At 38.3% G+C, this 18,418-nt stretch overlaps 1 protein-coding gene across 7 annotated transcripts in view; it reads right to left on the bottom strand.

Annotated features, from left to right (window-relative positions):
* Positions 1–18,418, bottom strand: part of TMEM131 (transmembrane protein 131) — a 276,973-nt gene that overhangs the window by 98,356 nt on the left and 160,199 nt on the right. For all 7 annotated transcript variants that reach the window (XM_059943536.1, XM_059943534.1, XM_059943537.1 and 4 more), the window contains one exon: positions 17,686–17,754. In XM_059943536.1, coding sequence (XP_059799519.1) covers positions 17,686–17,754 — 69 coding nt within the window. The remainder of the gene's footprint in view (positions 1–17,685; positions 17,755–18,418) is intronic.

Here is an 18,418-nt window from a genome sequence, read left to right as displayed (position 1 = left end):
CCTTCAGGAATTTTTGCCCCTGCCTTTTCCTCAGTTCAGTTTATCACTTGTAACTTATGATGTTGGAAAACTGATAAAACAGTGAACAGCTGATAATTTTCACTAGTTTAAAAAAAACAAAACAAAACAGGGGCTTTGGGTTCCTTTTAAAATGGTGAATTGGTTAGTGTATGTTACTGGTTCTCCCTGACACCCCCGAACAGCTGCATATACAAACAACAATGCTGGAAAACTTTAGAAGTTAATCCCTGATTCCAAGGATTAACCAAAAACAGGAAGAAACCCTTGGGGGAACAGAAGGCTGCCTGAACTGGCAGGTGGGGAAAAATGAGGGACACAGAGCAGCCCAGGCCGACAACGAGAAGCCAGGAGTAACTCTCCTCTTCTCCAGTCCCTTCCCTGCTTGCCTTGGTACAATCAAAGCCTCCCCCTTCAACCCAGATGGCAGAAAGGCTCACTGGGGTAAGAAGCTGATGATCAGCTACACTTGAGCACACCCGCCTCTACACTCCTCTCTCTGGTCCTCCAAAGCCCTAGAGTTGCTAGATTACAATTTAGGAAGATACCTCTTCCAGACACTTCTGCCTAAGCACTGTCAGATAGAGTGGTGGGAACATAGGACAACCAATAGTTTTTATGTGAATGTGTGTATGTAACTGGACCTCTCCACCTTGGGGATCATCTCCCTTCTTAAATTCACAAGAGACAAAGAGCAAGGCTTGGTCTTCTGCTCTTCCTCAATATGCATTATAAGACAGCAACTCAGAAGTTTACACATCAAAATAACATGATCTGTGAGGAGTAGTACAATCAAGTTGAAAACATATACAGTGTTGTGATAGACCACAATGTTGTTCCCAATTTGCTGACCGAACTGGTGAGAGGCTTATATCTCTCCACTTCATTAACATTAGGCCAATGAAATGTGAGTAAAAGTGACATATATCATTAAGTTTTAAGAGTCTTCTTGTACTCTGTTTCTTCTGCCAAGTAAATGGCATTTCACAGATAGGAGCGCTCTTCCAGTCTAGATCCCACTGGGTCGTTTGTGATCACAGCATAACCTAGTAAAGGCTGAATAATGCATACCTAAAGCTGCAAAAGTTAAACCAAGAATTAAAAATAAGCATAATGGAATATGCTTAAGGAGAAATGGCAAGATACTAGTAAAATGAAGAAAGCCTATAGAAAACAAGAGAAAATATCAGCAGAAAACATAATGTATAACGATAACGGATGGGATAGGTAGATAAAAATCTATTTGTGAGTTGGAAGATCAGATTGACAATTTAGTTCCAAATTCAGTAAGAAAGAATATATATTTAGAATATTTTAAAAGATAGAGCTATAAAAATCAAAAGAAAAACAGATATGTAGAACATAACTAGAAGTGGTAATATTTGGAAAATGGAGTGTAGGAATACTTGAAGAATATGGACAAAAACAATGGGCAAAACCCAAAATTTTAAAAAAAGATGAAATAATTCTTGATTGAAAGGGTTTGTGAAATGTCAACAAGGAGAGATAAGGAAACCCTGTCTTAATAAGCACACAGCAAAATTTAAGGAGTTGCAAGAGTTTTTTATACATTATGGATATAAGCCTCTTAGGAGATATTTGCAAATATTTTCTCCCATTCTGTGGCTATCTTTTCACTTTTTTGATGGTATCATTTGCAGCACAAAAGTTTTTAATTTTTATGTAATCCAATGTGTATATTTTATCTTTTGTCACTTGTGCTTCTGGAGCCATATCTAAGAAAATATTGTACAAACCACTGCATAATGGAGATACATTACAATGTTTTCCTCTAAGGTTTTATAGTTTAGCTTTGTTACATTTACATTTAGCTCTATGATACACTTTGAATTAATTTTTGTGTATGGTGTCAGGTAGGGGATCCAACTTAATTCTTTTGCCAGTTGTCTTAGCACCATTTGTTGCAAACATTATTCTTTCTTCATTTAATTGTCCTGGCACCCTTGTCAAAATCAATTTACAATAAATATAAAGTTCTATTTCTGGAATCTAAATTCTTTCCCATTTATCTATATGGCAGTAATTACAGGGTCTTGACTACTAAAGCTCTTTAGAAGGTTTCTGACATTGGGAGCTGTTAGTCTTCCAACATTGGTCTCCTTTTAAAAAATTTGTTTGGCTATTCTGGATCCTTCTTATTTCCATGTGAATTTTAATACCAGCTTGCCAATTTCTGTAAAAAAGTCAGCTGTGGTTTTGATGGGGATTGTGTTGAATCCACAGATCAATTTAGGGAGTATTGCCATTCTCATTTGTGTCTTCTGATTTATGAATATGGGATGGTTTCTATTTACTTAGCTCTTTAATTTCTTTTGACAATGGTTTGGCATTTTTAGTATACAGCACTACTTTTTAAAAATTTGCATATAAGTATTTTATTATTTTTGATGCCACTGTAAATGGAATTGTCTTCTTAATTTTCATTGTCTATTGCTAGTGTATAGAACAAATATTTTTGTATATTGATCTAATATCTTGTAACCTTGCTGAACTCACTTATTAGTTCTATTTTTTTAAAAAAGTGGATTGCTTACGATGTCCTATGTACAAGAGTATAACATCTGAAAATAGAGATGGTTTAATTCTTCCTTTCCAAACGCCATTATCAAAAGTGGGGTACTGGGGAGGGTGGGAGGGAGGGAGATGCAAGAGGGAAGAGATATGGGAACATATTGTATGTGTATAACTGATTCACTTTGTTATAAAGCAGAAGCTAACACAACATTGTAAGGCAATTATACTTCAATAAAGATGTTTAAAAAAAAAAAAAAAGTGGGGTACTTAAATCTCCAACTATTACTATTGAACTGTCTGTTTTTTCCCTTTAGTTCTGTTAGTGTTGCTTCCTATATTTTGGGTTTCTGTGGTTAGTTGTGTCTTGCTCTTTTAATGTGACAATCTTGGTCTCTTAATTGGTGTGTTTAGACTATTTATATTAAATGTAATTATTTTTATGGTTAAAGTCTACAATCTTGCTAGTTATTTTCTATTTGTTCTATCTCTTCTTTGTTCAGAACCCTTTTATATGCAGAATTTTCTAGTCCTGGCCCAATTAAACTAGAAATCAATAACAAACAGATAAACAGATTCTCTATAAATATGTAAACAAACCAACATGTGTAAACAACTCATGGATCAAAGATGAAATCTGAATAAAAATTAAGAACTATCTGGAGCTGAATCAAAATGAAGAGATTAACTCATTAAAAACTTGTGGAATACAGTTCCAGTTGTGCTTAAACGAAAATTCATAAATCTAAATGTACATATTTGAAAAGAAGACAGCCTGAAAATTAATGAGCTAAGCATCCATGTCATTAGAAAAAGAATAGCAAATTAAAATAAGAAAGTACAAGGAAAGAAATAATACAAATAAGAGTGGAAATCAATGAAGTAAAACATAAAATAGAGATGATTTATGAAGTCAAAAATTCCCATTTTGGCAGGGGGGACTAATAAATTGTTAACTACTTGGCAAGATGAATAAAGAAAAAAGAGGAGGCATAAAATATCAATACCAGCAGTGATGAAGAAGACGTCACTACAGATGCTACAAACAGTAAAACAATCATAAAATTATATTAACTTTATGATAGTAAATTTGAAAATCCTGAAGTTGCCGTACTCCTAGAAAAACAGAGCTTGCCAAAACGACAAATTTAAGAAAAAAATATGTAAGCATTACAGAAAATAAAACTACTGAAGAAATTAAATCTGCAATTTAAAACTTCCCCACAAAGAAAACTCCAGTCCATAAGGACTTGACTGGCAAAGTCTACCAAATATTTAAAGGGACTATTCTACCAAACACTTTGGGGAAAAGAGAGATGCTGATACAAAATGGGGAAAGATGAGAAAGAACTCTGTGAGGCTGGATTTGAATTGGGAAAATATGAATTGGACTTATCAGTATGGGCCATGATTTATGCATGTATACATATCCATATATACATACATAATGCATATGTATATATACATGTATATATTCCTCCAGAGATCGGTCCACATGAGCACAGAAGCAATGACATATAGGGGCAATGAGCGCATTCAGTGCCCAGATCTGGGTTTCTAAATGTCATTTCCCACTGAAGAAACCAGGACTTCTTTAGTTTTGGCTAATTCCAGATCTTGGACAAAGAAAACATAAGGAAGCCTAGAACGTTTGTTGTATCAGAAAGCAAAGAAGTGTTCAAAGATAATAGGGCATATCAAAAAAAGAAAAAGGAATCAGCTTAAAGAGGCTCCCACTGGCAAAATCTGTAAAATTTGGAGCAAAAAGAACAGTGAAAGTAAAGGGTTATAACACACTGATTAAAAAACAAAACCCATGAGTCTATAGCAGAGATCAACAACCTTTTTCTGTAATGGGCCAGACGGTAAATATTTCAGGCTTTACAGAACATGCAATCTCTGTCACAACTACCCAGTCTGCCACTGTTGTGCAAAAAGCAGCCATAGACAAACATAAATGAATGGGTATGGTTATGTTCCAGTAAAACTTTATATATAAAAACAGGTGTCAAGGGCCATAATTTGCTAACCCTTGGTCTATAGTGATGATCAAAGAAAAGAGGGGAATACTTCTTTACAGAAGAATCTTGATTCCTAAATGAAAAAAAACAATGATAGAATTTGAAGGGGAAAAAAGGAATCACCATTTTGCAACTATCGATGTAATGGCTGATTCAGGTAAGAGTCTATGGGTACTGATGAGGTAAACTATTAGATGAAAGATTGATGGAGAACAGGATAGCAACCCTACAGATTATTTATTAATTACAAAGAGGAAAAGCCATCTTTACAATTTACAGGATCTGGCAGATAGTACACCGATGAGTGCTCAAACTCAGCATCAACAATAATTAGAAATATGGACATTACATTACCCTGATATAAGGTAATACAACATTATCTATGTAATGTTCTTGACAAAAATGTTTAGCCTGAAATCTAATCATTAGGATATAATCAGGCAAATCCAGTTTGTGGGCTATTCTATAAGTCAACTGACCTGGACTACAAAAATTTCAATCTTATGAATAAAAAAAAAGAAAAAAGGTAGGAAACTGTTCTAGATTAAAGACACCTACCAACCAAATGCAATGTGTCATCCTTAATTTAAACCTGGTTAGAGGATGGGAGACTATATTGCTTTTGGCAATTAGGGAAATTTGAATGTAAACTATATATTAGATAATGTTACTGTATCAATATTAGATTCTTTGGGTGTGATAATGGAATTGTGCTTACGTAGGAGCAGTCCCTTAGGATTCACACACGGAAGAACTTAGGGGTGAAATATGATGTATACATTTACTTCCAGGAAAAAAAGTGGAGTTTGTGGGTGTGTAGAAAGAAAAACAGACAGAAAGAAAAGGTTAACTCTTGGTGAATCTGGATAAAGGTTATGTAGGTGTTCACCATATTATTCTTCCAACTTCTCTGTACTTTTAAATTTTTCAGAAGTTGGGGAAAACATTAAGACTTTCTGTTCAACAAAACACCGGATGGGAAAATTTAACGGACACATGACAAACTGGGAAAAGATATTTGCAATGTCTAAATATCTTTTTAGACTTTAAGGTTATTTTTAGACTATAAGAGGAATTTCTAATTACTAAGAACCCCAAAAGAAAAATGGTCAAAGGATATGAACAGGCAATTTATAGGAAGAGGAAACTCAAAAGGCCAATAAGCATATAGAGATGGATATATGAACTTACTAGTGATCAGAGAAATGCAAAATTAACAAGGCATCATGTTATCCCTATTTAACTAGCAAAATTAGAAAGTTGGCTAACGTTAAGTGCGAATACAGGGGACATGGCAATACAGGAATGCTAGTGGACTGCTCGGAGGAGTACAGAGAGGAAAGGCCATTCACAAGAGCAATCAGGCCATACCTAGATACGTGAAGTGTACTCACACTCTGTAACCTATGCATTCCACTCTGGGCTTATATTCCAAAGAAATTCTCATGACGGTCCGTAAGTCACCCTGTAAGAGGATTTCACTGCAGGGCTGTCTGTGGTGGTAAGGCAGGAGAGGCAATATGTGTAGCCATCAAAGGCGGAGTTAACTGTATAGCAAGTACTCACTATTTTACTCCTGTGGTTAGAAATAAGAGAGCAGAGAAATAATCTAACAAAAACAGAGCTTTAAAAAGGTAAGAAATATGGGGCTTCCCTGGTGGCGCAGTGGTTGGGAATCTGCCTGCCAGTGCAGGGGACACGGGTTCGAGCCCTGGTCTGGGAAGATCCCACATGCCGCGGAGCAACTAGGCCCGTGAGCCACAATTACTGAGCCTGCACGTCTGGAGCCTGTGCTCCGCAACAAGAGAGGCCGCGATAATGAGAGGCCTGCGCACCGCGATGAAGAGTGGCCCCCACTTGCCGCAACTAGAGGAAGCCCTCGCACAGAAACGAAGACCCAACACAGCCATAAATAAATAAATAAACCCAAAGTTTAAAAAAAAAAAAAAAAAAAGTAAGAAATAGAATGAGCTATGCAGCCACTATGGAAAATAGTATGGAAGTTCCTCAAAAAATTAAAAACAGAACTACCTTATGATCCAGCAACCCCCTCTTTTTCCCATATCTGAAGGAAATGAAAACAGGGTATCGAAGAGATACATGGCACTCTCAGGTTTACCGCAGCATTGTTCACAATGGTCAAGATATGGAAACAACTTAAGTGTCCATCGATGGATGAATGCATAAGGAAGCTGTGGTGTATATATACACGATGGAACATTATTCAGCCATGAGAAAAAAGGAAACCCTGCCATTTGTAACAACACGGATGGACTTCAGGGCATTATGCTAAGTGAAGTAAGTCAGAGAAAGACAAATCTGTATGATATCACTTATATGTGGAATCTAAAAAAGCCGAACTCATAGAAACAAAGACTAGAATGGTATTTACCAGGGACTAGGGGTTGGGGGTAAAGGAGAGATGCTGGTCCAAGAGTACATATTTCCAGTTAGAAGATGAATAAGTTCTGGGGATCTAATGTACAGCGTAGTGATTATAGTTAATAATGCTGTACTATACGCTTGAAAGTTGCTAAGATCTTAAATGTTCTCACCACAAAAAAGAAATGGTAATTATGTGATGTGATGCAGGTGTTAGCTAATGCCATGGTGGTAATCATTCTGCAGTGTAAGTCAAATCAATGTGCTATATACCTTAAACTTACAATGTTATATATCAGTTATATCTCAAAGTTGGAAAAAAAACCAGAATGAGCTATATCACAATATTATTTATATGTTAAAATATAATTACATACGTTAAAATTACGTAAGAATAATTTCTAACTGGGTGGCAGATACAAAACTATACATATGTCTTATTCATTTCTGTCTGTATATTATATTTCATAAAAAAGAAAAAAGGTGAAAATAATGTGGTAAAGTAATGAAAATACTCTGGAAAGTAACACTGCCCTATAATTGTTAAGCATCATCATATAAAAGTGAAATAAAGCATTCAGAGTCTTTTATTTTTCCTTTTGCTTTAGAGTGACCACATCAGTCAAGATGGCTTTGCTATGTGAGTTGTTTACTTGAGGTCAATGAATCAAAAGGTATTTGCCGAGGACCTACATTTGAGCCACCACTGTAACAATGCTACCTTATCTTTACAGGTGATTCTTATATAACCATCAATGCTGAATCCTGTTTAGTCAGACAGTAAGCCCCATATGTTGTGATATGATCCCTCAATAATTCAATTTGAAAAGTACTTTAACAAATTTTATCTAAATAGAATATTAGAGAATTTAGGGTGGAAGTGTTATAATTAAACATTATGATAAATAAACTCAAAGCTCATTTTATTGTCCAAGCAGAAGTTTTAGTCTGTTTCCTTAGAGGTTTGTCTAACTTCCTTATTAGGACTTCTTCTTTTGGGGGTAAAACCCTCAAAGTCTAAAGTTGGGCAGAATTACATGCACTCAACCTGACTTTTAACACAGTCACATTATTTCATTTGATTCTCATATTCTGTATCACCTAAATCAACATCAAATGTAACTCAGCACCACTTTATTCATTTCTTCTGCAGCTTCATCTACAGTTGAATCTTGAGTTGTTTTAAACATTCTGTCTTTTCTAGAATGGGATAACAATACCTTCTTTCCATACTACCCAAAAAAGTCACGTTCATATGCATAAGGTCCACAAACTATATAAATAAGAACTCTTCACTGTCTTTTGTAAACATTTAACACATTTTTAAGGTTTTGAAAATGGGTTGTGCTGCTTTTTATCTTACACACCATCTGAGAATTTCTTTATAATGCTGACATGAAGTTTTGTTGTTGCTGAGGTTCAATGTCTTCTGGTACCTCTAAGGCTTAAACCAAGACATATTCCCCTTCTGAGAGCTCATCACTGCAGATGCCACCAGCTCTTACCAGAAGCGGGAAGGCTGTAGAGAAGATGAACTCCCTTAAAGTCTCTCAGCTGAGAGCAGGTGATTCTGTGGCATTAGCGGTCACTAAGAGGCTGTACCCACAGACTGCCCTTGAGAGGCAGGATCCCACAGACGAGTCTCCTGCTTTGCAGGGAAGCAAAAACCTGGTCCAAAACTGCTCCGTGGCTTACAGCCTGTCCATCACGAGGTTCAAAATCTTTCTGTGGCTTACAGTTCAGCCATGAGGAAAAAACCCAAAGGTGAGCCAAGGCTTGGGCCCTGAGGAAGGGACAGAGGGGCATCCAGAGGCAGGTCTGCAGCAACGCATTTAGGGTTAGGAGGCAGGAGGCTGCGTGCCCTCAGGAGCCCCCAGTGCGTGGACTTCCTCTTGCTCAGGTAGAGACTTTCTCAGGAGCTAGACCTCTTAACCAACAGGCTCATTCATCTCAGGCAGGGTCACGGGATCATAAAGTAATTAGGGAAGTAGGTACAGATCCAGCTGGCACTTCAAACTGCGGCCATGATGCTGCAGGAAGAAGCTTTACAGAGACAATATGGAAGGTAAAACTCTTCTTCCTCAAGCTTTATACACATATAAGTAGAATAACAGTACACAGAAATAAAAATGTCCTCCTTCCACCCGGTAAGTTCACCAATTATGTGCTTTTTTCAACAAACATGCTCTTTTACAATTCAAATGTCCCACAGGCTACCGGGCAACCAGTGTTTCTTCTCCCTATGAATTTGTTCTTAATGTTTTTCCTCCAGTGACCCCAGTGCAATCAATCTCCATTTAGATAAAGAAGACAGGGTATAAGACAGACAGGTACTCTGGGGGATCCTTGAAGAAGACAAGACTGAAGATGGCCTGCTACAGGAGAGGGCTCTGGGGTAAGGAAACAAGCCTGGAGGTTCTAGGAGCCTGGAAGCAGGGGCGGATCAGAAAGCTTGGTTTGCAATGCTGGTGAGGCTGGCCTTACCCTTTCTTCTAGGGATCAAAGAGGAAAGGCGCTAAGCCACACCCTCCAGAAATGAACCCTTGGAGAAGGGTCATCTACTTACGTTGCTGAGAGAAGTCTGGAGTAACAAGAACTGAGGGAAGGCGTCAGCAGGCTATTCCAGTCACTCATGCACACACAGAGCAGGCTTCCTGCAGTTCCAAGTGGTCCACACCATGGAAGCAGAGGGAGGTCTCCTTGGATGGACCAGCTCACAGACCTCATACAAACAGCTCCCCCTGCCTCTCCCTCTCCTCAGTTCCCTTGACAAAGTGGAAGTCTGAGGAGAGAAGTCACACTGAACCATGGAAAACTATGCTCAGGTACTAATACAAATTTACTTGTAAATAAATAAGCAGTGCATCAGTTTTCTATGCTGCCTAACAAAGTACCACAAACCGAGAGGGTTAAAGCAATGCCCATGTATCATCTCTCAGTTCTGTACGGTAGAAGTCCAGGCACAGCATGACTGGTGTATCTGCTCAGGGTCTCACACATCACGACTCAAAGTCCCCTTCTAAGCTCATGCAGGTTGCTGGCAACGTTTAGGTTGCTCTCGGTCTCTTGCCATATGGCCCCTGCCCTTTCCAAAACCAACACAAAGAAACTCCCTTGCATCAAATACCTCTCATGCTTCAAATCTCCAACATTTCTGTCTCTGATTGCCACAGCCAGATGTAGAGGGCTCGTGTGATTAGGTCAGGTGCCCAGATTACCTCCCTATCTTAAAGGTCAACTGATTTGGGACCTTAATTACATTTTCAAAATTCTTTGAAAATTCTACAGCAACATCTAGATTAGTGTTTGATTGAATACAATTGGGAGAAGGTGTATGTGCACCTTAGGGGCCAGGAATCTGGGGGCCATTTTAGAATCCTGCCTGTCATAAGCACCATGTGTGACTGCTTGGCTAGACAGGTAAGCTTTAAAAATAAGACAAAGATTTTCAAATGCCTGCTAGTGCTGGTCCAGTTTGTTTCCATTATCAGCTGCTCCAAAGACAGAAGGAGGGCCAAGGGGGTTAGTGTGAATTATTTATAGATAGACCAAGCTGAGATATACAGCTGTTCTCTGTGCTGTCAAGAGCAGAGCTTCTGACTAACTGTCCATATTTTACAAGAGTCTGAGGCTCAAAAGAATTAGGAAGAAGCACTCATGAATTAGAGACTAGCTTGGAAAGAAGGTGCAATTTTGTGGTCAATGGCAATTTTTCTAGCCACAGAAAGATGACAATGCAGTGCCATGAAACAGCTGAAGAAATGGCTGAGTAGCTGCCCTCAGGCAAACTTTGTGAATGACAGTGACACAGCAGTCTATTAAACACAACCTCTGGCAGGAATTTGGGCCAAATCAATATGCAGTACTTTGACCACTCGATTACCACAAAATCTGACCATCGTCTCAAACACATTTTAGACTGAAGGCTGAGCTGGAGTGTTGGTTGAACAGTTAGAAATTGGAAAGCTAAAAAGCACCAAACATCCCTTTAGAAAAGAGGGCCTACTTGATTTTCTTGGAATACCAAAAAGTGATTAGGGAGAAATGCCTCTCAAGAACTGAACTTGACAATAAACACCTCCATTTTTAGCAAGTTTATTCAATTTCCACTTTTTAAGAGCCATTAAATCTCTGTTTTAAACTTTTAGATTTGAAATCAAGATTTTCTGCACTTAATAATTATATAAACCAAAGAACTCAGTAAAACAAGTTCCCACCCAAAGAATCTTTTAAATCAGCAATAAATGTTTGAAAAAAGGAGTTGTTATGGAAACAGAAAAATATTTAACAGCACTGGCATAAATAACTGCAGGGGGTGAGTAAAGCAGGGGGTGGGGGGAAGGTGGTGGTCAGGCCCAAGATTGCTCCAGGCTGACTGCTACAGAGAGAGAGGGGGGAAGTGGGGAAAGAAAAGAAGGGCGGAGGGAGAGGGAGGGAGAGGGAAGGGGCAAAAGAGTAGAATCAAAGAATAAATTTAAACAAAATGGATGTAAACAAAGAAAGCCTATTTTTCAAGAAAGTTAATTTGATCAAACGTCAAAGACATTCTACAGGGCAGTAGGGACGGCCAGGGTAGTGAGAGGAGTCAGGCCACGGCGGTTTAGAAAGCAGCCACGGAGCTAGAGCTGCATCCTTGCTAAAGGACAGGAAACCGTCTTGGAGACCCTGGTTGGCAACTGAATGCAACCTGGAGTGATAAATTTCATCCGACTCAAAAGTTCTTACATTTACTGGTGTTTTAAAATTAAGAATGGCTTCTGGTTTAGCAAAAATGACCACAAGCAGTAGAAGTAGTTCACAGAAAACATAAGGCAAAACTTCAGTGCATAAGTCAAGGTACAGTGAGCAATGATTTCTGATTACTTACAATTTCTGGAAAAAAATATTACGAAGTGTTCTGTTAAGGCTACTTCTCAAGTCGTAAAATTACTGCTAGACATATGAAGCTAATGAAACGTTTACAGCATGGGCATTAATTAAATCAGTCCATTGCTGGATCAAGAAGAAAAGGTATAGCAAATGTTTAATGAAGTGCTGCAAAAACACGTGAAAATGCAAAACGAATTTTACTGTAGCAGAAGAAATCAGCAGGTAATCTTGCTGGACTTAAAGACAATGTACGGCACGTGTTAAGTGTGAAATAAGTGCCAGATATGTAAAGATAAATAGTGTGTATTTATCTTGATAGTCGGGTCTAGTAGGGAAGCAGACGTCAAAAGAAACAATTAGAGCAATAACCAGCACTGACAGAAGTTAGTAGAGGATGTCATGTGTGATGAAGAACCCAATTCCAGTTTTGATGTCTCATTGCTGACAGATTTCAAGCCCCACAATGTCCCTTCACCTTATGCCCCACATCTGGGCAAGCCCACAGGAAAGCCTGCACACTCTCTCTCCGATCTACTAAGAAGTTCAGACCATGCAAGCCTACCCAGCCTCACCCCCTAAGCGTAAGAGCCAAGCCACAGTTTCCTTTCTCTGCTCTCTCAAGCCATTTTTCAGACCTTGGGAGCCCTCCCTGCTCTCCCCAGAAAGGTTCATTATGTGAGGATATTAAATCTTTTCAGCCCTTCTTGGTGTGTGAATCAGCCTTGACATCTAAATCAAATTTTGGGTGTGGATCCATCCCAGCTCTGTGGAGTGAACACCACACCATGGAAGCAGAGAGGAAGGCAGTTTCTACCTCTGTCAGGCAGGCTGGGGAAGGCGTGCTTTACAGAGGACTGAAGGTCATCGGGGGTTCAACGGGCCAGGGAGGTTGTAACGGGCTTCAACTGGAGTTACTGCCCACTGCATGACTTTTCTTTCTCTGGGTGAAACCCTGATAATTACGGAGACACCCCCTGGGAGACACGTCCACCACCAAACACCATCCTTATCCGAGTGGTGAGGTAGCCGCCTCACCTAAGCCAGGGTGATGACTGTACTACTCTGAGATTTTTCCAACTAAAGTAAAAGAAGCTATTATTCCCCGAGGGAGGGAGGCTAGAGAACGTGGGTCTGAAGAACAGTCAGTAGATTTGCTCTCATCATGGTAGGGAAAAGATACGGGCAGTGGGAGAGAAGAAGCCAACAGCAAGTGGGGCAGAGATAAGAGATGGGGGGGAAGAAAGGCCTAGTGGTGCTGGATAACGTGCATCCTGTCGTTCCCAGGTCCCACTGCAACTCTGAACTTTCTGCAAATATATTACAGTCCTTGGAATTCCTCCTAGTAGATCCTTATTTTTGCTCAACTCCTTTCAGTTAGATTTCTATCACTTAGAACCAAACAACGACAGCACTGACCAAAACAGAGGGATTACGGCACTCCGTAATTACTGTTAATTTTCTTACAATACCAATAATGGTACTGTACTTATGCAGAATGTAGGAATGAAATGTCATCATGTCTGCTACAAATGATTAAAAAAATCAACAAAAATGTGAATATGGCAAAATTTTTAATGATTGAATTTAGTTTAAGAATATATTCACTATCTGTTCCATTTTTCTGTATGACTGCATGAAACCTTCCATGAAAAATTCTTTTTGGAGAGGAGCCTCTTAAAGTATGTATAACATGCCTGGAGCTTTCAAAGAGAGTTTGGCCATCATCTGAGCTAAGAGACTCCCAACAACAGCTGGATCTGAGATTGCCCTGCTTCCTTGGGATCCTCCCCAAGTACCTGCCCGTGGACATCAATATTCAGGTCCTGCCCTTGAGGCTCCAGCCTTTCAGCACTGATTATAAGAACAAAAAGTTTAAAACAATAAATGAATTTTTAAAATATATCCATACAATTTGCTGTTCTTTGATACCATAAAATAATGTAACAGAAAATTCTATGGAATAAAAAAAATGCACAGTATATATGTTTAGAAAGCAGGTTAGGGACTTCCCTGGTGGTGAGTGGTTAAGAATCCACCTGCCAGGAATAAAGACGCAAACGCAGAGAATGGACTTGAGGACATGGGGAGGGGGAAGGGTAAGTTGGGACGAAGTGAGAGAGTGGCATGGACATATATACACTACCAAAGGTAAAACAGATAGCTAGTGGGAAGCAGCCGCATAGCACAGGGAGATCAGCTCGGTGCTTTGTGACCACCTAGAGGGGTGGGATGGGGAGGGTGGGAGGGAGAGGCAAAAGGGGGGGATATGGGGATATATGTATATGTATAGCTGATTCACTTTGTTATACAGCAGAAACTAACACAACACTGTAAAGCAATTATACTCCAATAAAGATGTTAAAAAAAAAGAATCTACCTGCCAATGCAGGGGACATGGGTTCAATCCCTGGTCCGGGAAGATCCCACATGTCTCGGAGCAACTAAGCCCATGCACCACAGCTACTGAGCCTGTTCTCTAGAGCCCGCCAGCTACAACTACTGAGCCTGCATACAACAACTACTGAGTCCATGTGCCACAACTACAGAAGCCTGCGTGCCTAGAGCCTGTGCTCCGTAACAAGAGAAGCCACTGCAATGAGAAGCCCGCGCACCACAACAAAGAGTAGGCCCCGCTCGCCACAACTAGAGAAAGCCCGTGTGCAGCAACGAAGACCCAATGCAGCCAATAATAAATAAATAAATAAATTTTTTAAAAAAGAAAGGTTATAAAACAGTTTATGTTCAGAAAATACTGTTATATTTTTGTAACTCAATAAATAAATACAGATACACGGAAAAAGGACTTGAAGGATAGAAGTTCAATGTTTATGTTTCTGGGTGGTTGGATTACTCGTAAATTTTTACTTCTTTCTCTTGATACGCATTTTCTAAGTTTACTACAGTGAACATGTACTGCTAGCATATTGGGCAAAACCCCAGTAAATTTTGTAGTGGTGATTTAATAATCTGTGGCCTAGAACAGGAATCTTCACTAGCGCTTAAGGATCCAGATATGGACTTTGATGGGGATGGCTATAAAACCCTTGAACCTATATGCAAAATGTTATTTGTATGTGCAACTGTGTGTGTGTGTGTGTGTGTGTGTGTGTGTGTGTGTGTGCATTTGGGGAAAGGAAGGAAGAGGTTCTGATAGCTTTCATCTGTTTTTAAAGAAAACCATGATCCAAAAAAGGTTAAAACTACCAGTCCAGAATTTTGCTTGCCCTTATCTCAATTTCTCCTATTTGGGGGGTGGGGCATTATGTAAAGCGTTGAGGGACAGATAATTTGGAACAGGAATTACCAATTTCGATTCAGATATTTTGCACACCTGAAAATTTCTTTATCACAAGGGATGCATGAAATTTTCAAAACTCCCTTAAAAAAAAATGAGGTGAAAAACGTTGGATATAACTTTTGAAACAATCTCTCTAAAATGGTTACTGCTAAGCTTTTCAAAGTAAGAATACTCACTACGTTAGACTTAAAGTTTTGCTACTGTACCCTGATCTCCTCTGTCCCCAGGCTCATGGTGTCATCATAAACATGGCCCATGCCATAGTCCTAGACTGGAGTTCATCAGAGAGACAGAACTCATCATTATTTTAAAAATAATGAACTTTCTTGCTGAAGATCAAAATGCATGCCATGTTTCTTTAAATATCTTGCATATGACCGAAGGAGACTATGGGTGATATATTACTGTGACTGGATTAAGAACTCTATGTTATTGCCATCTCAACATCGTATGTAAACCTTTTTATAGGACAGAAACAATAGTGATGTATTTCCTATCTAAACATTATGGTCTTTAAACCTAACACCCACAAGTCAATTTTACTATTTATATAACGACTACTTGCAAATACTGATTCCATCTATAGGTACAAAAGGAAGCACACAAACTTCTCTCTGCAGCCCCACCCCAAAAATCCATGATCTCTGTAAACACCTGAAAAGATGGAGTTGTTATCAGATAGCTCTTCTTATGCTGACTACTCTACCATGGTTTTGTACAAGTATAACTGATATATTTGATTATTCTAGGTTTGAGATTGTAAAGAAATTATTACAGAATTAATTAAAGAATGTTAAAGAATGCAAGGCTGCCTACTGTGGTACACGTAAGAACTAAATGAAAACTTGACATTAACATCTTAGTGTAGAAGAACAGTTTCAGGTACCTGGTTTCAAATCAAAAGATTAATACACTTCCAAATTTAAAAATACCCTGAAATATTTAAACAGAAATTATTTAAACTTAATGCCTTCACTAGTAGAAAACGGTTAACTACAACTTTGACAACATTAAAAAAATTACAGTTTTCATTTATTGAATCAGAATAGACCTGCATACAGCTCCCCCTACCAACTTCCCTTTTAAATTCTTTTCTTCTAGTAAATGCTGGAGAGGGTGTGGAGAAAAGGAAACCCTCCTACACTGTTGGTGGGAATGTAAATTGGTACAGCCACTATGGAGGTTCCTTAAAAAACTAAAAATAGAGCTAACATATGATCCAGCAATCCCACTCCTGGGCATATATCCAGAGAAAACCATAATTCGAAAAGATACATGCACCCCAATGTTCACTGCAGCACTATTTACAATAGCCAGGACATGGAAGCAACCTAAATATCCATCGACAGAGGTATGGATAAAGAAGATGTGGTACATATATATGATGGAATATTACTCAGCCATAAAAAAGAATGAAATAATGCCATTTGCAGCAACATGGATGGATCTAGAGATTGTCATACTGAGTGAAGTCAGACAAAGACAAATATCATATGATATTGCTTATATGTGGGATCTAAAAAAATGGTACAAATGAACTTATTCATAAAACAGAAACAGAGTCACAGATGTAGAAAACAAACTTATGATCACCGGGGGGGGGGGGGGGGCGTGTAAAGGAGTGGGAGGGATACATTGGAAGATTGGGATTGACATATATACACTACTATATATAAAATAGATAACTAATAAGGACCTACTGTATAGCACAGGGAACTCTACTCAATATTTTGTAAAGACCTATATGGGAAAAGAGTCTAAAAAAGAGTGGATATATGTATATGCATAACTGATTCACTTTGCTATACACCTGAAACTAACACAACATTGTAAATCAACTTTACTCCAATAAAAATTATATAAAAAAAAAGGACAAACAAAAAAAAAATTTAAAAAAACTTCTTTTCTTCTGCTAACTTACCAGAGTGGCATTACTCTAGCAGTTATATCATTTAAGATGTTCTCTTTACCTACCTGCTAAATTGGGTTGGAACCAAATACGGGTGAAGACTTGTCTTCCCCTCAGTGTATCTGAGATGTGCAAAACCTGAGACCCAGAGGCAGAAGGTAAGCAGAACTATGGTTTGAGGAAGTACTCTGTGGTTGGACCTTGTCTTCCTGTAGGATCTGCTTTTGTTTGGCCTCCTGGGTTGGTGATAATATTATTTATTTGATGATGTATAAAAGTTTGTACTTTAAAAGCATATACGTCAAACAAATTAATAAATTCTTCTACATCCACAAGGAAAAATGTTAAATAATAAAAATGGAAATGAAGTGCTAATCAGAAAGGTAACCCTAAGTTTAATGCTGCTTCTGAAGATAAGATCCTCTGAACCAGAGACTCCAAAATGTGGATATTTTTCAAACTTCAAAATTTAATATTATATGTTAGATTCATAATAGATACTTAGTTCCCATTTTCAAATTGTATTCAACATCATTTACTTTCCTGATGACTAAAACATGTAACTTTCTCATACAAGATAACACAGGCAAAAGGCAAGACAAATGCATGCATAAAATATATATAATATTGCTATGGTCTGAAAATTTTAAACTTACTGTTCATGGAAATCCAGCATTGGTGGCTCAAATCGTATAGGTCTGCAATTACCCCGGTACAGAGATATACTGTAAGTAAAAAGAAAACAGCCTAAGAAGCAATTCTTCAACATATGTGTTTCCCCAAACCAAAGTCAGACACTTGAGTTTTGTCATGATAAAGTTTCTTTAAGAAAAGTGGAGTCTTATATTAGAGATATGCGTTACTTTTTTATTAGAGGAAATCAATAAACGTTTGTTTTAAAAAATGGGGGAAAAAAGGAGTGTTTTTCCTATTCAAAGGTATGCAAAAACAGAAACTGCTCAAATAGACTGTTGAAATTTATTTGGTTGATATAATTGATAACAATATACCTTAATATGTTCATTTGGATTTTTTTTTTTTGCCACACCACGCGGCTTAAGGGATCTCATTTCCTCAACCAGGGATTTAACCTGGGGCACTGCAGTGAAAGCACCAAGCCCTAACCACTGGACTGCCAGGGAACTGTCTCATTTGGATTTTTAATACATGTACAGTGAACAATAAATAATTACTTGTTCTTGGAAGGCAATCTATAGAGACAAAAACTCATGATCCCATTGTAACTAGAGTGTCAAAGAACTAAACAAAAGTCAATTTGGGGATAGAAATTTCTAAGAACTGAAATATCTTTTTAATCTGAGAGTTTGGAACATACTGATCTATGATGTCTTGGCCTAAATATTTGAGTATCATTTCTAACTATTCCCC

This window comes from Balaenoptera ricei, chromosome 13, assembly GCF_028023285.1.
Source record: "Balaenoptera ricei isolate mBalRic1 chromosome 13, mBalRic1.hap2, whole genome shotgun sequence".
Lineage (NCBI taxonomy): Eukaryota > Metazoa > Chordata > Mammalia > Artiodactyla > Balaenopteridae > Balaenoptera > Balaenoptera ricei.
The sequence above is the reverse complement of the archived record's forward strand: the minus strand, read 5'-3'. Positions and strand labels throughout refer to the sequence as shown.